Source organism: Phyllobates terribilis, unplaced genomic scaffold (genome assembly GCF_046119375.1).
Source record: "Phyllobates terribilis strain yellow unplaced genomic scaffold, ASM4611937v1 Scaffold_251__1_contigs__length_2838608, whole genome shotgun sequence".
In the NCBI taxonomy this organism is placed as follows: Eukaryota; Metazoa; Chordata; class Amphibia; order Anura; family Dendrobatidae; genus Phyllobates; species Phyllobates terribilis.
The window spans coordinates 1940439-1964797 of record NW_027363011.1 but is presented as its reverse complement, the minus strand read 5'-3'; the positions used below and the strand labels follow the sequence as shown (position 1 = coordinate 1964797).

At 44.3% G+C, this 24359-nt stretch overlaps 1 protein-coding gene across 1 annotated transcript; it reads right to left on the bottom strand.

Moving 5' to 3' along the window:
* Positions 1-6535: 6535 nt before the first annotated feature.
* On the bottom strand, positions 6536-24069 carry LOC141218917 (uncharacterized). Its single transcript, XM_073665972.1, has 7 exons — positions 23944-24069; positions 18048-18197; positions 17751-17918; positions 17546-17669; positions 17377-17474; positions 16191-16281; positions 6536-8148 (listed from the first exon to the last, which is right to left on the bottom strand). Exons 1-7 carry the CDS (start codon positions 24067-24069, stop codon positions 6872-6874), a joined length of 2034 nt encoding a protein of 677 aa, XP_073522073.1. The 3' UTR covers positions 6536-6871.
* Between the last annotated feature and the right edge of the window lie 290 nt (positions 24070-24359).

The following is a 24359-nucleotide window of genomic DNA, read 5'->3' as shown; positions in this document are numbered from 1 at the left end:
TTCTGTGCACACAGGAGCTGTGATGAGGTCAGATCTCAGGCAGCGCATTCAGGATGCTCAGGACAGTGCGCAGGAAGGTTTACCTATGAACAAGCTTTATGTACTGCCCTCTTTACGTGTAGATCTTCTTAATGAAGAACATGATTCCGTTTTAGCTCGGCACGCGGGTTCGTCTGCCACTTGGAGATCTCTTTCTAGGTCCTTTTGGTGGCAGAATGCTCTTAAGGATATTGGAGAGTATGTTTGGAAATGCAAAGTCTGTTCCAAGGCTAAAGTCTCTCATCAAGTTCAGCGGGTTATCTCTTCCCTAACGATGTTTCGTTGCAGCCCTGGACCCACTTGTCCATGGACTTTGTCAATGATTTGCTTAATTGGTGGTATTACTGTCGTGTGGGTGGTGGTCCGTTTGAGTAAAAAGGTTCTTTTGGTCCCGCTTCAAAAGTTGCCAACTGCTAGGATCTTAGCACCTTTGTTCATTTCTCATATCGCTAAATTTCATGGTGTTCCCAAAAACATAATTTTTGATTGAGGGGTTCAATTTCTGTCTAGTTTTAGTTCCAGATTGGGTAACGAGCTGTTTTTTTTCTCTCAGTCTATCATACCGAGACTAATGGTCAACCAGAAGGATGAACCAGGAAATATTAGTGATGTTTTGTCTCCTCTAATCAGGAAGACTGGGTGGAATTTCTGCCCCTTATCGAGTGTGCTCTAAATAACCGTTCCTCAAAGGCTACCAGGACCTTGCCTTTTTTTAGCTGCTGTAGTTTTAATCCAGTGTTTGGGACCTCAAGACATAAATGAGGTGGATTTGGAAGGGTGTCGGGAGTATGAGGTAGAGCGAGTTCTTAGTTCCAGGTGGGTCAGGCGCTGTCTGCACTATCTCGTTAAGTGGAAATATTATGGTCCTTAAGGTAACTCCCAAGTTAATATGGGGGATCTTCCTGCGATCAGATAAACAGATTATTGGGTGGGGCTGGGGAAAACCCAGCAGTCATGGTTCACATTGGTACCAATGACAAAGTTAGAGGAAGGTGGAAGGTCACAGGGAATTAGGAGAGAAGCTGAAGTACAGGACCTCTAAGGTAGTGTTTGCAGAAATACTGCCAATTCCACTAGCGTCACTAGAAAGTTAGTGGGAACTTAAGGAGATAAATAAGTGGCAAGATAAAGGGTTTCGGTTCATGGAGAACTAGGCCTACTTCTGTTGGCTACAGGCTCTACCTCAACTGGGAGGGTGCAGATGTGCTGCAGTGAAAAATGGTCAGATGGATGGAGGAGCTTTTAAACTAGGATCTGGGGGGAGGGAGTTTTTTTGTGCAAATAAGGGGATAGGAGAGACAGAGAGAGAGAGAGAGAGAGAGAGAGACAGTAGGGGTCAATGAGGATTTAGGGGGCTGGGACATTCAAGGAAAGTAAGGAGGCATGTAGGAGTAATAAATAGTTAATAGTATTAAATGTCTGCTGGCAAATGCAAGAGGTCTTGTAAACAAAATTAATGAATGAGAGACTCTAATGTCAGCCACAGATTACAATGAGGTGGGCATTATGGAAACCTGGCTGGAAAGCCATGACTGAGTGACAAACATAGAGGATTACACTACATTCAAAAGGTTAGGAAAGAAAAAAAGGTAGAGGGGTGGGTATTTTCATTAAATCCAACTTAAGACCTGTGCTAAATGACGACATTGGAGGGGAGCTTAGACGATGTAGAGTCAGTATGGGTAAATGTACATGGAAATTCCAATAATGTAACGCTGTTAATTGGGAGTTTGCTACAAGCCTTCTAATATAGCTGAACATGTAGCGGATGAAATGCTGCAACAAAAACAAGTCATGATCAAAGTGTTGGCTCCCTAGAAATTGTTCCAGAAAATGAATAATAATAATTTTTATTTATATAGCGCCAACATATTCCGCAGCACTTTACAATTAAGCGGGGACATGTACAGACTATAAATTCAATACAAGGTGAGACAGTTTAAACAGTTACATTAGGAGTGAGGTCCCTGCTCGCAAGCTTACATTCTACAAGGAAATGGGGGGACACAATAGGTGGAAAGTGCTTGTTATTTCAGGTCTGGCAATTATAATAGGTCGGGATTGTCATATAAAGCTGTATGATCCGGTCATCAGCCTGTATGTTCAAGTGCAATACTCAATTACCGAGTGCAGTTATCGAGTGCATGGAGGGTGTGGAGACAGATGAAGAGAAGGGAACAGATTCTGAATAGTATTTAGGAGGGAACAGGGGAAAGTTAGTTTACTGGGTATTTGAGGTGGTAGGCTTGTTTAAAGAGATGGGTTTTTAAAGCGCGCTTGAAGACATCGGGGCTAGCTATCAATCGGATCGTCTGGGGTAGAGCTTCCAGAGAACTGGTGCAGCACGAGAGAAGTCTTGGAGACGGAGGTGCGACGTTCGGATTATGGGGGATGTTAGTCTTAGGTCATTTGTGGAACGGAGGGCACGTGTAGGACGATAGACTGAGATGAGAGAGGAGATATAAGGTGGTGCAGAACTGTGGAGAGCTTTGTGGGTGAGAGCAATGAGTTTATATTGGACCCTGTAGCGAATGGGTAACCAGTGTAATGACTGGCACAAGGTGGAGGCATCGGTGAAGCGGCTGGTCAGAAATACGACCCTGGCTGCCGCATTCAGGACAGATTGGAGAGGGGAAATTTTGGTAAGAGGGAGACCAATCAGGAGAGAGTTGCAGTAGTCCAGACGAGAGTGAATAAGAGCGACAGTAAGAGTTTTAGCAGTTTCAAAAGTGAGAAAAGATCGGATTAGTAGATCATTAGAGACTTTAGTGAGGGCAGTTTCAGTGGAGTGTAAAGAGCGGAAACCAGATTGTAGAGGGTCGAGGAGAGAGTTATCTGAGAGATAGCGGATTAGACGGGAGTGGACCAAGCGTTCCAGAAGTTTAGAGATGAAAGGAAGATTAGAGATAGGTCTGTAGTTAGCAGGGCAGTTCTGGTTCTGGCTTTTTAAGTAAAGGGGTTATGATGGCGTGTTTAAATGAGGAGGGAAAGATACCTGAAGAAAGAGAGAGGTTAAATATTTTAGTCAGGTGAGTGGTGACCACCGGTGAGAGGGACTGCAGGAGATGTGAGGGAATGGGGTCACTGTTGCAGGTTGTAGGCCGAGAAGAAGCGAGGAGCTGGGTAACTTCTTCTTCTGTAACAGGCTCAAAGATGGCAAGTGAGCTTGAAGTGTGGCAGGGAAGGGTATCCAGGGGCTGAAATGAAGTAATTCTCCCAGAAAATTATTGCAATTACACATATTTTGTTATACATGTTTATTTCCTTTATGTGTATGGGAACAACACAAAAAAACAGATTAAAAAAAGGCAAAGTGAACATAATTTCACACAAAACCACCAAAAATGGACCGGTCAAAATTGTTGGCACCTTTTCTCAAAATTGTGGGGTGTGGGTAAACAACTTCGTTTCAAGCATGTGAAACTCGTTCATACTCAATTGTGGCAAGTAACAGGTGTGGGCAACATGAAAATCACACCTGAAACCAAATAAAAAGGGAGAAGTTGATTCAATATTTGCATTGTGTGCAAGCGTGTGCCACACTAAGCATGGAGGACAGAAAGAGAAGAAGAGAACTGTTTGAGGACTTGAGAACCAAAATTGTTCTAATCTTGAAATTATTGATTTCTTTCAAGTCCATCTCCAAAGATCCGGATGTTCCTTTGTCCATGGTGCACAACATAATCAATACATTTACAACCCATGTCACTGTAGCTAATCTCCCTGGATGTGGACAGAAGAGAAAAACTGACGAAAGGGTAGTCCAGATGGTGAATAAGCAGCCCCACCAAAGTTCCAAAGAAATTCAAGCTGTCTTGAATGCTCAGGGTGCATCAGTGCCAGCGTGAACCATCCGTCAACATTTGAATTAAATGAAACGCTATTGCAGGAGCATAAGGAGGACCCCACTGCTGACACAGAGGCATAAAAAAGCTACACTGCAGTTTGCCAAGATGCACATGAGTAAGCTAAAACCCTTCTGGGGAAGCGTCTTGTGGACAGAGGAGACCAATATAGAGCTTTTCGGTAAAGCACATCGTTCTACTGTTTAAACAGAATGAAGCCTACCAAGAAAAGATCACAGTAACTACAGTGGAATATGGTGGAGGTTCAAAGATGTTTTGGAGTTGTTTTGCTGCCTTTGGCATTGGGTGCCTTCACTGTGTGCAAGTCATCATGAAATCTGAAAATTACCAAAGGATTTTGTGTGGCAATGTAGTGCCTAGTCTCAGAAAGCTGGGTTTGCGTTTTAGGTCATGGGTTGCCAGCATGGCAATGACCCCAAACCTACATCAAGAAGCTCCCAGAAATGGATGGAAACAAAGTGCTGGAGAGTTGTGAAGTGACCGCCAATGAGCTCGGATCTAAATCCCATGGAACACCTGTGGAGAAATCTTAAAATTGCTGTTTGGAGAAAAATATTAAAATTTGAGAGTCTCCAGTAGTTGATACCTTTGGCTAACTGAAAAGATGGTAACAAGTTGCAAAATTTCAAGACTACTCAGGTCTCTTCTTCAGACATAGTATAACACATCATCTGAAGTGTCACATATTTATACACAACAGGGCACAGGAATAATGCAATAGATAAGACAAGTGGCGTGAAGCAGAACTATTAGTATGGGAGAGGGAGAAGCAGTTGTGGCCATGAATATTGGAACAGTTCATTGATAAGGAGTGTGAAAGTTTTATTGTCCTGTGATTGAGGTCTGGTCCATGATTGCGATGCCCCAAAACGGTCTGAGGAGCACATTCCTTAGTTAATGTAGAAAGACATAAATCCATGCGACACATTAACTCCTGCTCTGTGAGTGTATCAAAGATTGTCATAAGTTTGTAATTCCACATTTTTCTGTCTCTCTGAGATTTGAAGTTACCTTTTAATACAAGTAATTTCATGTCCATGATGCTGTGATCAGGGATAAAAAATGTTTGGCCACAGGTAGATCTAATCTTTTTTCTTTTATTATGTGGCGATGAGAATTCATCCTTGTTCTAAGTTTTTGCCCTGTCTCCCCTATGTACAGACCGCCAGCTGGACATTTGGTACATATAATTAAGTACACTACATTAGATGTGATGCAGCTGAAAGTACCTGGGATCTTGTGGTTGTCTCCTGATTTGAGTTGGGAATCTTTATCTTGTCAGTGGTCATTATAAATAGACAGGTTTTACATTTTTTCTGGCTGCAGGGAAAAGTTCCTGTAGCTGTTGGAAAGGACAGGGAGTTTCTGATAATGATGCTTCTTAGATTTGGGGGCTGCCTAAATCACAGAAGTGGGGGGTCTGGAAATACAGATTGTAATCGGCATCTTTTTGTAATAATGGTTGTAATTTCCATGCAGCTCCCATTAGCATCTCCAGATTTGGATTGTAGGTGACTACTAGAGCCTCCAGATTGCTTTCTTGTTTAGTTTTGAAATGTAGGAGATGATTCCATAATATTATGGTGGCTCTTGCAATCTGGTTTACAATTGTTCTTGTATGGTAGTCATTCAAAAAGGCCTTTCTGAGGCCACCAAGGTGTTAATTTCAGTACAGGAGTAGTTGAGTGTTAAGTTGATGGTGAGATGAAATTGATTAAAGTGTTCATGGAACGTCTTAAGCTGTTGCTGAGATTCTGTCCAGATGATTAAAATATCGTCAATGTAACGGTAGTAGGCAAGAGGCCTGATGGGACATGAGGACAAGAAGTCACTATAAAGCTTGGCCACAAAAAGATTTGCGTACTGTGGAGCCATTTTACTTCCCATTTCTGTACCAGTCTCCTATAGATAAATGTTATCAAATTCAAATAATTGTGGGTGAGGATGAATTTTGTAAGTTTCACCACAAAGGTGAAACAATCCTCCTTGTCTGTTTTCTTTCCCTCCCAGTACCTTTTCTTTCTTCCACGGTTAGGTTTCTGGGAAGTTATACTTATTACTTTTATTTTTGGTCCTCATTAGCTTGCCTTCTGTGCCCTATATGAATGTCTCTTAGTTTCTCACTCAGGGTTTTCATATCTTCACACTTTTCTTTCCCCTTGTTGACAGTGTGTTGCTGCCTCCCCTCTGATTCCTCAGAAGGTAAGAGAAACTCCTCAACCGCCTATTAGGGATTTAGGTCTGAGGTGTTATTTTTAGTTGTGCAGCTAGGGCCTGTCTGCACAGAGACCAATTGGGTGTAGTTGCTGCATTCTTCCCTGTGTGGGTTCTCTGGTGGCTATCAAGATGCGCTTTCTGGTTAAAAGATTTCCCAAATTTTGAACATGAAAAATGCTTCTCTGGCCGACTCTCCTAAATCTCTTTTGCTCTTTATGATCCCAACTAGTCTCACCAAATACAAAAGGTCTTTAGTAAGCTACCTTATACAGGGTGCTAAGAATATCATTCCTCGTCACTGGAAAAGTACTTCTCCACCTACTCTGGAGGAGTGGTTCTGTGACATAGCTCTTCTAAATAGGATGGAACATTTGATTGCCCGATCCCCCACTGGTTGTGATAGATACTGTGAGTCTTGGAGAGACTGGATTGAGTTCCAGGAATCCGATGCCTACCGTCTTACATCACACTAATGTGACCCACCCTTTTCTCTGGTGCGTTTCTTCTCTGTCCGGATTGTGCTCTGCATTGGTTCGGGCCTGGCTGCACTATGTATAGTTTCCATTGGATTTTAGTAACTTCATAATTGTAATACTGTTGGCGTAAAATGTTCCCTTCCTTCCTTTTTCTTCCTATAACTTGATGTTTTATTGGACCTTATACTTATATTCTATGATATACTGATGCTGATATTGTCCTGGTTATTCTTTTTTTTTTTTTTTTTTTGTAATTGAAAATTATTTAACCTTTCAATAAAAATTGAATTTTGAAAAAGGCTTCTCCCCTGTGTGACTTCTCTGATGTTTATTAAGAGTTGCTTTCCGTGTAAAATATTTCCCACATTCTGAACATGAAAATGGCTTCTTCTCTGTATGAGTTCTCTGGTGTCTAACAAGACTGCACTTCTGTTTAAAATGTTTACCACATTCCGAACATGAAAAAGGCTTCTCCCCTGTGTGAGTTCTGTAGTGTTCAACAAGATGGCATTTCTGTTTAAAATATTTCCCACATTCTGAACATGAAAAATGCTTCTCCCCTGTGTGAGTTCTGTAGTGTTCAACAAGATGGCATTTCCGTTTAAAACGTTTACCACATTCTGAACATGAAAAAGGCTTCTCCTCTGTATGAGTTCTCTGGTGTATAACAAGATTGTATTTCCATTTAAAATGTTTACCACATTCTGAACATAAAAAAGGCTTCTCCTCTGTATGAGTTCTCTGGTGTATAACAAGACTGTATTTCAGTTTAAAATGTTTACCACATTCTGAACATAAAAAATGCTTCTCCTCTGTATGAGTTCTCTGGTGTATAACAAGACTGTATTTCTGTTTAAAATGTTTACCACATTCTGAACATGAAAATGGCTTCTCCCCTGTGTGAGTTCTGTGGTGTTTAACAAGATGGCATTTCCGTTTAAAATGTTTACCACATTCTGAACATAAAAAAGGCTTCTCCTCTGTATGAGTTCTCTGGTGTATAACAAGACTGTATTTTTGTTTAAAATGTTTACCACATTCTGAACATGAAAATGGCTTCTCCCCTGTGTGAGTTCTGTGGTGTTTAACAAGATGGCATTTCTGTTTAAAATATTTCCCACATTCTGGACATGAAAAAGGCTTCACCCCTGTGTGAGTTCTCTGGTGTCTAACAAGATCTGATTTCTTGTTAAAATATTTCCCACACTTGGAACAAGAAAATCTATTCTCGGCTGTGTGAATTTTTTGATGTTTAGGAAGAGATTTTTTGAGAGGAAAACTATTTCCATATTCTAAAAAGGTCTTCTTTTCTTTAGGAGCAGTTTGTTTTTTAATGCTTAATTTGTGACTATGATTTTCCTTAGTAGTCGGTAATGAATCAGAAGACAGGACCTGTTTCAAAGGATCAGGTGACAGATCTTTGCTGTGAAGGGATGATGGTATATCTGGAGTAATGGCATTCACTTCAATTGTATCCTGTGGGATCTCAAGATCTTCTGATTTAAAGATTGAAGATGTCGGCCGTCCCTCTGATCTCCAGGTACAGTCATCTGCCAAGATAAAAATCTATTATTTTTCAATAAAATATCCTTGGATTTTATATTTTTTAAAATTTCTACTGTACTTAAACTGTTTATAATAATGGCAAGTTATGTAAATATATTGAATTAATTATTCACCAAGACACTGACATTTCACAATCTAATAGAAAACCTCATAGGATGAACCAGTAGAGTGTGGTTTTCAACTGTTTGTTCATTCTGCCTCCCAAATATGGAATAAAAAGCCAGCAAGTTATGTAGGCAACAATAATACCAATAAAAACTTCTACTCATCTCACAAACAACAAGCCCCACTCAGGTCCATCGTCTGTAAATAGAAAAAAATCATAGTTACCGGTAACAGGATTTTACAGAGCCCATGATAGCACCATCTGAGAGATGGTATCCGCCCACCAAGGACAGGAAACCTGCTTAATAAAAAAGGCGGTACCTCTCCTCCGCATCAGTTTTGTTTTAGAGGACCTCCAGACAGTATGCTAGTACACAACAACCACCAATAAAACATTTCTGACTATACACCCATATATAGAGAACACCATAAGTGATCAAAAAAAAGGGGGGGGGGGGGTATACAAGGGTGCTGTCATGGGCTCTGTAAAATCCCGTTACTGGTAGGTAACTATGATTTTTTTCCCCTTCTCCTATGACAGCACCACCTGAGATTTATATAGAACAGACACCTTAGGAATGGATCACCGCTTGCAACACCTTTCTCCCAAAGGATAGATCAGCAGATGAAGAAAGATCAAGCCGGTAATGGTAAGGTAAAAGGAGATTACCATGTTGCTGCCTTACATATGTTATCAATGGACACTTCCGCCTTCTCAGCCCAGGAGGCTGCACCAGCTCTGTGGAATGGCCCTTCAGGTTCTCTGAAACCGGCACATTACTAGGGGAATATGCTAAGCTAACGGCGTCCCTGATCCATCTAGCTATAGTTCCCCTTGTAACTTTAAGTCCCTTACTAGCTCCCTGGAAGGAGACAAATAAGGCATCACTTCTCCTCCAAGGCCTTGTTACCTCCAAATACTGAACCAAAACCAGTCTAACATCTAGAGTATGAAGCCTCTGTTCCTCTAAATCTTTTGGGTTAGGATACAATGAGGGGAGAATGATCTCCTGTGTTCTATGGAATTTGGAGGCCACCTTCGGAAAATAGGCAGGGTCTGGTATTAATGTAACTCCATCTACAGTGACCTGTGTAAAAGGATGATTTACTGACAGAGCTTGTAAGTCACTAACTCTACGGGCTGATGTTAGCGCTATCAGTATCACTGTGTTCAGAGTGAGAGTTCTTTCTGTCACGCTTCCTAAGTGCTCAAAAAGGAGACTTAGTCAGGGCTTCCAGGACCAGGTTTAGATCCCAGGGAGGCATTCTCGGGGTAGCAATAGGTCTGGATCTATTGCACGCCTTTTTAAACCTGATAACCCATCTATCTGCTGCCAAATTATAGTTATATAAAGCTCTAAGCGCTAATACTTGCACCTAAAGGGTACTGGTAGCCAACCCCATATCTAAGACTCTTTGAAGAAATTCCAGAATAGCTTTATAGGAATTTTAACCTTAGCTGACAAACGAAATAGATAGGAATTTTGACCATGTCCTACAATAGATCTTAGTCGTCACACTGCTTTTGAGCAGAGTAGTTACTAGACCTAGGGAAAATCCTTCCTGGATTAGTAACCACCTTTCAAACTCCAGGCCATCAAATGCCCAACCTCTGAAGATCGAAGCCTGGGCCTTGCTTGAGGAGATCTGGAGTATCTGGAAGGACCCATGGATCTGACTGGGACATCCTCTTTTTCCAGGTGAACCAGGGTCTCTTGGGCCAGAATGGGGCGATTAGTATGACCCTTGCCTGCTCCTCTCAGATCTTCCTCAAAATTGTTGGCAATAACATTAGTGGGGGGAAAGCATAGGCTAGGCCAAAGCTCCAGGGTATTTGTAATGCAACCAATGTTGCATTACAAATACTTTCTTTTGGATTTAAGGAGCAGAAGATCCTTGTTTTTCTGTTTCGTTTGTTTGCGAAAAGATCTATTTCTGATTGACCCCAGCGATCCACAATTTGCTGGAATACTGTTGGATTCAGCTCCCATTCGCCCTGCTTCAGTATATTCTGACTCAGAAAATCTGATCTTTAGTTTTCTTTGCCTCTTATTTGCAGAGCCGAGAGCATAAATTGATGTTGTTCTGCAAACTGTAGAATCTGCTCTTTCACGAACAGGAGAGGTCAGGATCTCGTGCCCCCTGATGATTGACATAGGCGACTGTTGTCCTGTTGTCTGACATAATTCGGATGTGTTGTCCCTGTAGTTGGGAACTGAACTTCATTACTGCATTCTTTACCGCCGACAGCTCCTTCATGTTTTGAGAAGGCTTTCTCGCTGTCCGACCAGATTCCTTGTATTACACGATCTCCCAGATGTGCTCCCAGCCATCTGAGCTTGAGTCCGCTGTAATTATGTCCCTGACCTGATACAACCAGGGAACTCTCTGTGACAGGTTCTCCCGATCCAGCCACCATGCAATTGAGCTGATGGCTGTATTGGAAAGTGTCATCTTCCTGTCTAAGTGTCCCCTGAGTTGTTTCTCCGCTGCTAGGATATCTTGCTGCAGATATCGGGAGTGTATCTGAGCCCACTGGACTGCTGGGATACATGATGTCATTGTACCTAAAAGAGACATTGCTTTCCTTAGGGTCATGGATGGATTCCTGACTACTCCTGAGGCTAGGGACATAATTTTGTTTTTCTTGTCTTCCGGTAGCAGACAAGTCTATCCCTCGGAGTCCAAGATAAGACCTATAAAAGACGGAACCTTCCGAGGCTCCAGGCTTGACTTCTCTAGATTCAGTATCCATCCAAGATTGATCAGGCTGGCTCTGACTCTTGTCAATGCAAGTTTTCAATGCTCTCTTGATCTGCATACTACCAGGAAGTCGTCCAGATAAGGGACAACTAGAGTATCTTGTTCTCTCAAATGCGCCATGACCTCCAGAATGATCTTTGTAAAGATTCTCGGAGCCATGGAGAGGCCGAAGGGCAGAGCTGTGAACTGAAATTGCCTCACACGATTGATGATATACACAGCTACTCTCAGATACTGCTGGTATCCTGTATGGATTGGTACGTGGTAATAGGCGTCCTTCAGGTCGAGGACACTTATAACAACCCGGGAACAACACCTTTATGGCTATTATTATAGATTCCATTTTGATGGGTCTGTAGATTAGAAAGTTGTTTAGGCCCTTCAAGTTGATTATGGTTCTAAAGGAGCCATCCGGCTTCTTTATCAGAAACAAGGGCGAATAGAATCCTTTCCCCTGCTCGCTTATTAGTCTCTCTCAGAACCTTCTTTTCCACTAGGTTTAATACCTCTTGCTCCAGGGATGTTTGCTCTCTGGGCCTCCTGGGAGACGAAATCCTGAAGGCTGCAGGGGAATGGATCTGAATTCCAGTCTCAGTCCTGTCTTTATAATCCCTAATATCCAGGCACTGGATGTAATTTTTTCCCAGGTAGGCAGGAAGTGGGACAGTCTTCCTCCTACCTGGGGAGGCCCATCACTTAGGGGTTTTTCTGTTCTCAAAGGAAGGACCTCCGAACATGAAGCCTCCACTCCTTGTCCTTCCATCTGCCCTGGTCTCTGGAAAATGTAGCTATGCTATACTTCCTTTTACAAAAGGAAGTCTTGTACTGAGGCATCAACACACTGGAAAACCTGTGTTTCTTATCTGTGGCTTTATCCAGTATGTCATCCAGAGCTTTGCCAAAAAGAAACTTCCCTTCACACGGATTGAACACAGTTTCATCTTAGACTGTACATCACCTGACCAGCTCTTGAGCCACAGAGCTCTGCGAGCTGCGTTGGATAAATTCGCTGATCTGGCGGCCAGCCTTATTCAATCTGCCGACGCGTCCGCGAGGAAGGCAGCCGCCCCCTGCATTAGCGGAAGACTGGCCAGGATTTTTTCCCTTGGAATGTCCCCTTTAATCTGGTCTTCTAGATGCTGAAACCAGACCATCATTGACCTGGCTGTGCAAGTGGCTGCGACTTCCGGTTTCAATGCTCCCGCTGGTCACTCCCAGGTTTGTTTTAATAAGGTTTGCGCTTTTTTATCAAGAGGATCCTTGAAAGCTCCTAAATCCTCAAACGGCAGGGTGGATTTTCTTTTAGAGAATTTTGATACTGTCACGTCAATTTTTGGGGTTTTATCTCACCTGGTTGATTCTTCTTCCTCAAACGGGTATCTTCTCTTTGAAGGTGATGGTAACTGCCCTCTCCTATCAGGTCTTTTCTATTCCCTGTCGATAAACAATCCTCTCATTGACGGGGAATGTGCGCCTCTTCTTCTGATCCAGACCCCCAATCATAATGTCCTGAACAGTACTAGGGGTCTTGGTATCGGCTATGCCCATAGATGTTCTGATGGTTTTAATCAGCTTATCCGTGTTTTGCACTGGAAAACACGGCCTACCTCCTGTATCGCTATCTGAGGAAGATGATGACGATGAGGATGACGAGTAGGTAGGAGAGGAAACAGACTTCCCCTTGCCCTGTAATACTACAGATTCTTCTGAGTCTGATGTATGACGTCTCAGCTTCCTACTCTTTTTACGTATAGCCAACGTCTTTAGGGAGTCCCTAACCTCCGTCTGGATTAAAGATTTTAAATCCATAGCAAAATTAGGTGTTTCCTCTGATATGGTTTCTTGGATACAACTCGGGCTAAGCTTTTTAGTATAAGTGCTGGGAGAATTAACCCCGTACAGCGCACACTCCATGTTATTCCTCTTGGCACTACACTTTTTGGGTTTTTCCTAGTAGAAAAAATACATAGAAAAAAGGGACCCATCTACTATGGTGAACTTTCACATAGATCACTCACTACTCTGCCGTTCAGGGTACCGGAGATTCAGGCTGGATCATTTCATATGATCGCTCCCGGCTGGAGGTGGTGGACTCGCGACCTGCCCTGCTCCTCTGGCTGGTCTTGCTGCCGCTTGTCCTACTGACACTGCTGCGGCCTTGATGGAGCTGCTGTTGCTGCTGAGGCTGCTTTGGTGGCTTCTGCTGCTGCTCTGGTGACTGCGGCTCTTGCCGCAGGGAGCTTCACTTCTTGACACACGCCCTGCGTGTGCGCAGCCCCATGGACCAGCATTCCGGCGCGCAACATCAGCAGGGTGCGCCTTAAACGAACATGCGCCCTGCGTGTGTGTAGTCCTGGTCCCGGCACGCTACATCAGCAGGGCGCGCCGGAACGTCTTGACACGTGCCCTGCATGTGCACAGCCCCGGAAGTCCCACTTGCCAGCGCGCTTAGCCACAGGGTGCATAATATCACTGCACTCCCGCGTGTACCCTTGGTGGGCGGATACCCTCTCTCAGGTGGTGAAAAAGGGAAAAAAAACAGAGGTTTCCATAAAGGCTCTTGAAAAGCAACCTGACTTCCATAACCCAATCCAGCAATATCCGATCTCCCAAAGTCAAATCTCCCCTTTGCTTCTGAGCCTTGCAGTGTGCCCAAACCACATTTAGCATCTATGTATTTGACATTACTATAGTGAGAAGAACCCACTTAATTTACGGTGTGTGTCTCCTGGAGCACAATCTGGACACTATGTGTTGGGCAATAAAATGGCATAATTGCAATTTTCACTCTCCAACATCTACTGCGTTTTAATATCCGGAAAGTGCCGCTAGAATCAAAATAGTCACTACCCCTTTAGATTAATTCCCTGAGGGTTAAAAATTACACAATGGAGCAATGGAGTCACTTTATGTGGATTTCACCGTGCTGCCCTGCTTAGGGCAGCACGATAGCTCAGTGGTTCGTACTGCAGCGCTGGGGTCCTGGGCTCAAATGCCACCAAGGACAACATCTGCAAGGAGTTTGTATGTTCTCCCCGTGTTTCTCTGGTTTCCTCCCACACTTCAAAAGACATACTACTGATAGGGAATTTAGATTGTGAGCCCCAATGGGGACAGCGATGATAATGTATGTAAACCGCTGAGGAGTATGTTGGCGCTATATATATATATATATATACTGTATATATAAAGAAAATAAAGATTATTACTGCTCTGGTTTTCTGTTATTATGTCATATTAGGGCTTCTGCAAATGGTGGGTCCCATCTCCTCTGGGATCTGCTCCTGCGACGTCTGGTTCTCTCAGCAGGAGCCGCCTTATTCATTCTCCAGGCGGCGCTGGTGATGGAGGAGACGTCAGAACCAGAAGCTCTGGGCGGCGCAGGCTCTGTCCAGCCACTAAGATTAGGGTGCCTGGGACCTGTAGTACCATCCAGTCTGGCAGTATGGTGGGTGTGTTGTCCAGCTGAACTAATCTGCTCCCTACTTCAGCCAACTGGAAAGCACCGCACCCTACTAAAGCTGGAAGCATATTGCCGGAAGCTGCCAGATACTGCCTTGTTCTCCTCTGGGTCAGTCCTCTGTGATCAGCTCCCGGCTTGTGTATTTATTTCCTGTTGTGGCCTCGGCCCGTTTACTGACTACTCTTGTGTTTTCTGATTTTGTATTTTCTCTGCTTTCCTGGTCCTGTCCCAACTACCTGACTATTCTTCTTCCCATCTCACTCCACAGAACAGCAGGTAACACCAAGGCCCAAGCCTAGGGGTCTCGGTGTAACGCCAGATCCATGTAGAGGGGTTAAAGGGTGATGCGCAAAACTGTGAGTATAGACAATAACACATCTCCTGAAATGATGAGTCTTCATCAGTAAAAAATGAGAACTAATGGTGAAACCTCTCTGGGGTAATTATAGTATGTGGCTTGGTGGCTCTTGGCAATCTAAATTATTGTAAGGTCTAATAAATATTTTCTATCACATGAGATTCAAGAAAAAATATACTTTTATTAAAGAGAACTATTTATAATAGTGCAGAGCTGAAAAGGTCTTAATTTTAGATCTCTGGCACCTGGGAGAGTCAATGGAGACCTTTTTTTTAAAGGCTACCAGGGAGTTACAGACTGACGTAAGTGAGGCCGGCCGATCCAAACACAATCAAACTATCATACAGAATGAACCTGGAAAAAATAACTTATTTTTTTATTCTATGTTACATCCTCAACAACAATGTATGTATGAGAGGAGAACTACAAACTAAACTGGAGTTGCACTCATTTGTGGTGGACCATTGGAGCTACTAGGAGTCCTGACCAGAAGAGTAGAGAAAGTATTAGCGCCCCCATTTCAGGAGAGATTGTGCAGTAATCTGAATTCCTTAGGATTGAAAACATAATGGAATTTATGACGTGGAGTGAATCCATGAAACCAGGGCTGGAGCCAACACATCTCCTGCAGGCGGGAATAAATGTATATTACAGCCATCAGCCACGCACAGCTTAGAGATATATCATGCACAGGTGTAATGTTTTCTGTATAGTTTATCACAATCCTGTTTGAAGTTAGTTGGTTTTAGAAGAAATTGAAAAGTCAGGATAAAGGGAAACTCAGCTGTTATTGTACAGAAATTCACACTTGGCCTCACTGCACATTTAATGTTGTCGATCATAAAAGTGAAGTATGGCCAGAAAGACTGGACCTGGTCTTGTAGGGACCATATAAGCACATTCAGCAGCACAGAAGGGAGAGAAGGTAGATTCATCCAATAAGATATCAGGGATCTAGGAAGTCAACAGCATCATTACCCTCCGCTTTCTCTTACAGACCCATCATAATATTTTTCTTCAAGTGATTTTCTCACTTGTCAGCACATTCTATGTACGCTGCCATTTGGCTTTGTAATTTACAGATCTGGGCAGGTAACAGTCAGCGTCTTCTAAACCCAGGGGGTAGGTGGATCCTCCAGGTTGTAAGTTCTATAGAAAAGGGATTTCAATGTCCAAAATGATTTTAACAGTTTTGGGTGGAGGAGAATGTTGTGGTCTAGAGGCAAAATGGTGATCACACGATTGTGATACGGCCGGACTACACCACCGATAAAGCAGCCACAGCCGGTGACTGAGAAGAATCTGTGACTTCTCTGCATTTAGTGGTTACTACTCACCTGGATAGTCATATGTAGGAATCTCCTCTTTACACCACTCATCACCCCTCACATATGTCTCTGTAGTATTAATATGGGTCAGATCTTCACCCTGAAACAAATATTGTAAAAGTCACAGACAGATGGAGAAGTCACATGTATGATCAGCTCTAATCCTGCCATCTCGACTGTTCTCATTACAATAGTCTATAATATAACCGGGGATGCGTGTCTCTGTCTGAAGCCTCGATAGACTGCGCATGCGCGATGCGCAGTCTGGCTCCAGACAGAATCACCCATCCAGCCGTTACAGGTAAGAGGGGTGTGTATGGCTCCGGAGATCGCTGTATGCGTAGGCACTGAACGCATACCGCAATCTCCGGCGCCATACTTACCTGATCGGGAGGAGCGTTGCCGCGGCGCCTCTCTTCGTCGGAGATGGGGCAGGAGTGAGGCGTCGGATCGGCGCATGCGCATAGCGCTATCTGGCGCCATTTTACTGAAGACACATTTACAGTGTATGTTCAGCAAAATGGCGCCAGACAGCGCAGTGCTCCGGCGACGCACTCCTCCCCCGGCCTCCGGCAGAACAGGGCGCAGAAGCGCTGGAGCACAGAGAAGAAAGGTGAGTATAACTGTTTATTTTTTTGTATGTGTGTACAGTGTGAAAGGAATGAGGGGGCCACACATATCAGGATTGGGGGGTGAGGGGACCATGCATACCAGGATTGTGGGATGAGGGGGATCATGCATACCATGATGACGGGTACCACACATATCAGGATTGCGGGGTGAGGGGACCATGCATACCAGGATTGGGGGGTGAGGGGTACCATGCATACCAGGATTGGGGGTGAGGGGTGCCATGCTTACCAGGATGTGGGGGTGAGGGTTGCCATGCATACCAGGATTGGGGGTGAGGGGTGCCATGCATACCAGGATTGGGGGTGAGGGGTGCAATGCATACCAGGATTTGGGGGTGAGGGGTGCCATGCATACCAGGATAGGATGGTGGGGACAGGATGGGGGCAGCACAAATACCAGCATGGGAGACCATATACCAATAAAAATGCTCGCCACCTGGGCGTAGAATGGGTTCAATAGCTAGTATAAAACATATAATACTGGTGGATAAAACAAGACTGAGCACAAGACCTTCACAGCTGTCTACACATTATAGATCTCATGACAACTTCTCTCCATCTACCTGATGATTTTGAGGAACATTGGGATCTTCTTGTTTACAGTCATGTGGAAGAAGAGGACGGGGACATCTCTCTGGTGTTGTCCTCTTACTGGATATATCTGGAGGAAACACATACAGGGAATTCATTCTTTACATACAGATAGTTATAGGCTTCAGTCCGGTCTATTACCTGGTGATGTGAGGGGCTGGGGAACCTCCATCATGACGTCCTTGTACAGATCTTTGTGTCCTTCTAAATACTCCCACTCCTCCATGGAGAAATAGACGGCGACATCCTGACATCTTATAGGAACCTGACACATACAATGATACAGTCATCCCCGATCCCTTCATAGCGTTACTGTATAATATCCCAGCATTTCCAGCAGTGTCACCTCTACAGTCAGCAGCTCAATCATCTTGTAGGCGAGTTCTAGGATCTTCAGGTCATTAATGTCCTCATGTATCAGGGGGTGAGGTGGAGGGCTCAGTGGTCTTCCCCCTCCCTCAGACACAGGGTCCTGACAGCGCTCACTAGAGGTCTTCTTCACTACTGTGTAATCCTGGTTATGGAGAGACACATTAATAAATCTCACTACAGACATTTCCAGAGTCCTCACCTCTCCAGTTCTGTCCATCTGTTATTCCCATAGATAAGAATGATGTAATGTGACGTCATCAGAATCTCTCACCTCTCCAGTAAGCCGGAAGAGGATCTCTAGGGTGAGGTGGAATATCCTCTCCGCCATCTTGTCTCTGTCCATATCCATCTTTGATGGGTCAATAAGGAGAATTCTCTTATATAGAAGATCTTCACTGAGAGGATCCGATATTGTAGGGACCTGAATGAGAAGATGATGAGCCGATGTAACATCATAAAAATCCTGTGTAATAATACAATTACTGGAGATAATAAGGGGAAATGTGGTGGGCCACTGGGGAGGCGCCAGATGTTGCAGAAGGGCCAGCTGGGGTATGTAGTCTCAAAGGCAGCAGATAATGATGTCACAGTAATTGAAATGGGTCTCTGGACCCCTAAACACTTCCCTAGTGTCCACAACAATTGTCAAAAGCGGAAGGTGGCACTTGTGGATGGTATAGGACCCTCAGGGGGCACTCCTGTAGTTGTGGTGTCTGGGTGCAAGTTTGGAGTGCCCGTGATGTTTGTGCAAACTCAAGCAGCCAGACACGCAGGTGAACTTGTAAACATAACAATTTTACTGAAGGAGGTAACGGGGTACAGTCTCTCTTGAAGGCAAAGTTTACAGTATTTTGTGCATATGAAAGTAATGGTTCTCTCCCCATGAGACAAGCGAGGTTATGGCCTCTCAGGGCGGCTGGAGCCGAGTCCTCTTCACTTGCTAGTAGAGGAAATGCTATGCGCAGTCCAAGAAATATTACACTGATGGAGGGACCTTCACAGATTGGCTCTCCGTGGAAACACACTAAAGTCTGGGTGTGCTCACAGTTTTTAGCCCACCGTTCCCTTTCGCAGGGGGTAGGTTTAAACAAAAAGTCGGTGGTGTGGCCGCCACGTGGATCTGGTCCGGCTAGAAGCAAACAGGATAACCAGCGTGCAGGAGAGCACACGAACAGCGTTATCTCTCCTGACTGGAAGACGCTTGTCTTTTTTGGAAGGAGATTATGTGGAGAAAAATGTCCCCCCAGCGAGGACTGGCATGGAAACTCTTCTGTGAGAAATAGTGTCTGTCTCCTATATCTTCATTAGGCAACGTGAACCCCCCACTACTGATTTGTACCAGTGCTCAGTCAGTGTGCGAGCCCTGAGCTGGGAGACTCCTCACAGCCATTTCTATGGCAGCTTATTGTGAGGAGAATCACTTACCTTTCATATACACACATTGGCCAGTAGATGGCAGGAAAGTCCAATTTACAATGCAATGTATTATATCTCCTAACTCACAGTGCCCACACTGGAACAAGTCTACTATCACACTACAACTGTCTCATTTAGCAGCAGTAGAACGTGAACCGGGATGCCACAGAAACATATGAGGAGATATATTATTTTACAGTACCGTATTTTTCGGACTATAAGATGCACCTAGGTTTTAGAGGAAGAAAATAGAAAAAAAAAATTAAGCAAAAAATGTGTTGACATTGCTGACACTGGTATAGGGGTAATGTCCTTAAATTCTAACAATATCCCCCATCTTGGTTTATATGCCCCCCTTCCTTTTATACGTGGCCCCCATCCCCATCCTGGTATGCCTGGCATCCCTCCATCCAGGTATGCATGGCACCCCTCCATCCTGGTATGCATGGCACCCCTCATCCCTATCCTGGCATGCATGGCACCCCCCATCCCTATCCTGGCATGCATGGCACCCCCCATCCCTATCCTGGTATGCATGGCACCCCCCATCCCTATCCTGGCATGCATGTCACCCCTCATTCCTGCCCTGGCATGCATGTCACCCCTCATCCCTGTCCTGGCATGCATGGCACCCCCCATCCCTGTCCTGGCATGCATGGCACCCCCCATCCCTGTCCTGGCATGCATGGCACCCCCCATCCCTGTCCTGGCATGCATGGCACCCCCATCCCTATCCTGGCATGCATGGCACCCCCCATCCCTATCCTGGCATGCATGGCACCCCCCATCCCTATCCTGGCATGCATGGCACCCCCTCATCCCTGTCCTGGTATGCATGGCACCCCCCTCATTCCTGTCCTGGCATGCATGGCACCCCCCTCATTCCTGTCCTGGCATGCATGGCACCCCCCATCCCTATCCTGGCATGCATGGCACCCCCCTCATCCCTATCCTGGCATGCATGGCACCCCACATCCCGATCCTGGCATGCATGGCACCCCCCTCATCACTGTCCTGGTGGGCATGGCACCCCCCTCATCCCTGTCCTGATATGCATGGCACCCCTCATCCCTGTCCTGATATGTATGGCCCCCTCATCCTTATCCTGGTATGTATGGCCCCCTCATCCTTATCCTGGTATGTATGGTCCCCCTCATCCCCATCATGCTGCACATAAAAAAATAAAAATAAACACTCCTACTCCCCTTTCTTCTCTCCTCCAGCGCTGCGTCCTGTCTGCCCCACTGATCTTGTCATGTGAGCCACGCCTGGCGTCACTACCATGCGCGGCTCACAAGGAGAGATCAGCTCCCGGAAGTCACAGTGACTTCATGCTCCTTAATAGCCGGCACACAGCTGCAGAACAGCTCCTGCTGGGAGATCGCGTGTGCAAGCTATTAAAGGGCATGAATATTCACTCCCTCTCCACGACCATGAGCATAGAGACAGGTTAAATATTCATTCACGCTCCCATGGGCGTGGGGAGCACTGAATATTAATTTTCTTTAGCAGCGGGGACAGTGTAGGCTGCTGCCTCCTGTGCCCCACTCCTCCGCCGCTACCGCTCCCCCCACACATCATATATATACCCCCTCATCCCCCAACATTCGGACTATAAGACGCATCTCCTATTTTCCTCCAAAACTTTGGAGGAAAAAAGTGCGTCTAATAGTCCGAAAAATACGGTATTTAGTTTTCTGCTTTACATCTAGTAATAAAACATATATATTTTAGGCCACAGACAACAAGCAGTTTCTTCCTTGGAGTCGGCAGCTGACCACGTTTCTCAAAGACTCATCTTCCATAAAGCTAATTCTCGTCTCATTTACCGACACTGGAATCAGCATTAGCAATACTGCAGGAGATATTCATTACACGTGACATGAGGAATAACTACTTCATCATGAGGACGACATCTTCATCTTCTACTACAGCTCTAGAAACATATTTGGCCAGAGTCCGTCACTGACTACATCACCACTGGCAGGCTATATGAATGTTTCCCATCTTCCCTGCACTGTAATCTTCTATCACATTAGATCTCATGTCTGATTCACACACAGAAGTTTGAGGCTTTGACACATGGTAAAGTTTTTAATATTAGACAGAGTAGGACTATCCCGAATAGGTTCACCTTGCCATGGTAGCTTTCATGCTATTTTTGATCAAAAACAGTGTTACTAAGAACCCTATTTTTTTAAATGCACTTTTGGTTTTTATTTATTTATTTACAGCAGGGTTTATGATCATTTTTCTTCTTGTAGTTTTTTTCTGATTAATGGCCATTGTAAACATGCATTATGTGCTGAATGTATGCCAATTTAAACCAAGCTCAAATTCTTGTTTTTCTCATGGGCACAATAGTGGCCGGGTGGGCTGCCGCTATGGATAATACGCCTCTAACTATCCAACTATGATGTAGTAAAAATCTCATAGGTTCTGGATTTATTATTATCTGCACCAAGAATGGGGCTAAGTGAGTATTTATTAATCAGCACTGGGGTAGTCGGTGGAGTGGATGAAACCATATTGTGGGTGTAGGGGGCAGTACTGTGGGAAAACCTCCCTAAAGTAAAATCTTAAACATTTATTAAATATATGCATTAAAAACTGGACTAACAGCACATATGTACTTAAAACTAGCAAAATTACAAGCTGAATGGCTTGTTGTGGATGTATATAAACAGATCTAAACAATGATGCTGCTAAATAATTGACACAGTCACTACCTTACCCTATCCTGTACCTAAACAAAGCTTATACTGCCTAGCCGACGAGGTTGGCACCCTCAACAATGGTGACCCCGCTCACTGGTGGCTGTACCTCAGAAGCCCTTGTGATCCCTTGCTGTTTTTGTAAGTTTGCCCATTGACAAAGACATGAACAGTCTATAATTTTACGGGTAGGTTAATTTTAACATTGAGAGATAGAATATCCAAAAAAAAGTCAAGAAAATCACATTGTATAAATTAGATATATTTATTTGCATTTTGCAATGAGAAATAAGCATTTGATCCCCTACAAACCATTATCAGTTCTGTATCCTACAGGCCAGTTAGACGCTCCTAATCAACTCGTTACCTGCATTAAAAACAGCTGTCTTACATAGTCACCTGTATAAAAGACTCCTGTCCACAGACTCAATCAGTCAGACTCTAACCTCTACAACATGGGCAAGACCAAAGAGCTTTCTAAGGATGTCAGTGACAAGATCATAGACCTGCAGAAAGCTGGAATGGGCTACAAAATTGTAAGTAAGACGCTGGGTGAGAAGGAGACAACTGTTGGTGCAATAGTAAGAAAATGGAAGAAATACAAAATGACTGTCAATCGACATCTATCTGGGGCACCATTCAAAATCTCACCTTGTGGGGTATCCTTGATCATGAGGAAGGTGAGAAATCAACCTAAAACTACACAGGTGAACTTGTTAATGATCTCCAAGAAAACCATTGGTAACACATTACGCCTTAAAGGTTTCAAATCTAGCAGTGCCCGCAAGGTCCCCCTGCTCAAGGAGGCACATGGCAAACTTCAGACGAACCTGCACAATGAACACCTGGATGATTCTGTGAGTTATTGGGAGAAGGTGCTGTGGTCAGATGAGACAAAAATTTAGCTCTTTGGCATTAACTCAACTCGGTGTGTTTGGAGGAAGAGAAATGCTGCCTATGACCCAAAGAACACCGTCCCCACTGTCAAGCATGGAGGTGGAAACATTATGTTCTGGGGGTGTTGCTCTGCTAAGGGCACAGGACTACTTCACCGCATCAATGGGAGAATGGATGGAGCCATGTGCCATAAAATCCTGAGTGACAACCTCTTTCCCTCTGCCAGGACATTAAAATGAGTCGTGGCTGGGTCTTTCATCAAGACAATGACCCAAAACATACAGCCAAGGCAACAAAGGAGTGGCTTAAAAAGAAGCACATTAAGGTCATGGAGTGGCCTAGCCAGTCTCCAGACCTTAATCTCATTGAGAACTTATGGAGGGAGTTGACGCTCCGAGTTGCCAAGCGACAGCCTCAAAATCTGAATGGTTTAGAGATGATCTGCAAAGAGGAGTGGACAAAAATTCATCCTTACATGTGAGCAAACCTCATCATCAACTACAAAAAAAGTCTGACTGCTGTGCCTGCCAACAAGGGTTTTGCCACCAAGTACTAAGTGTTGTTTGCAAGAGGAATCAAATACTTATTTGTCACTACAAAATGAAAATAAATTTATCTAATTTATACAATGTATTTTTTTTTTTTTTTTTTGGATATTCTATCTCTCAAATGTTAAAATTAACCTACCCTTAAAATTAGACTGTTCATGTCTTTGTCAGTGGGTAAACTTACAAAAACAGCAAGGGATCAAATAATTATTTCCTTCACTGTATCCACGTTTTTCTCAATATCTGAAATTAAATCAGAATAAACCTTTCCCATTATAGGTCAATTAGGATTACCATAATTTTTAATATTTGTCAAATGCCAGAATAATGAGAGAGAGAGAATGTTTTAACGCATATTTATTACTTACTGCAAAGTCAAAAGTTTACATACACTAAGATTACTATGCCTTTAAACAATTTTGGACTGCCTATATGATCATACTGTTACGGGTCCGGGTGGTGGAACCTCTGTGCTGAGATATGAGGAGGGACCAGAGGGGCGTAACTGGACCCTGGCTACACGGCGGCTTAATCGACTCCGTGAACCAAGGAGGGACGGAGAAGGTGGAACAGGTGCCACACTGGGACCGACCTCCAGTGAGAGCAGGCGACTCCCACGGGACTGATGGCTAAAGCCAAGAGGCACAACAGATGAGCATGGTTGATAGACAATGCAGGTAAACGGGCAGGCTTGGCAGGCAGACTGACAGGCGGACATGGCTGATAGACAGGCAGGCAGCACTGGGACCTGAGGGCTTGAAACAGTGTTTAGAACACAAACCACAACTTTGCACAGGCACCTCCATTTTTGAGGAGGTGCTTTAACCCCTTAATAACATCTGACGTACTAATACGCGTCTGTGCCCTGGGACTTAAGAGCCAGACCCGTATTAGTACGTCATCGCGATCGTGCCCGCACACAGGCTGTGCGGGCGCGATCGCCGCCGGGTGTCAGCTGATTGTCACAGCTGACACCCGGTACTATGTGCAGGGAGCGGTCCTGCACCT

Coding starts and splice junctions, on each gene's coding strand:
- LOC141218917 (XM_073665972.1), bottom strand. CDS start 24,069: ATGTCCGCCTGTCAGTCTGCCTGCCAAGCCTGCCCGTTTACCTGCATT. Junction 17,670..17,750: donor TTGAGCTGCTGACTGTAGAG/GTGACACTGCTG, acceptor TGTATGTGTCAG/GTTCCTATAAGATGTCAGGA. Junction 17,475..17,545: donor CCAGCCCCTCACATCACCAG/GTAATAGACCGG, acceptor TGTTTCCTCCAG/ATATATCCAGTAAGAGGACA.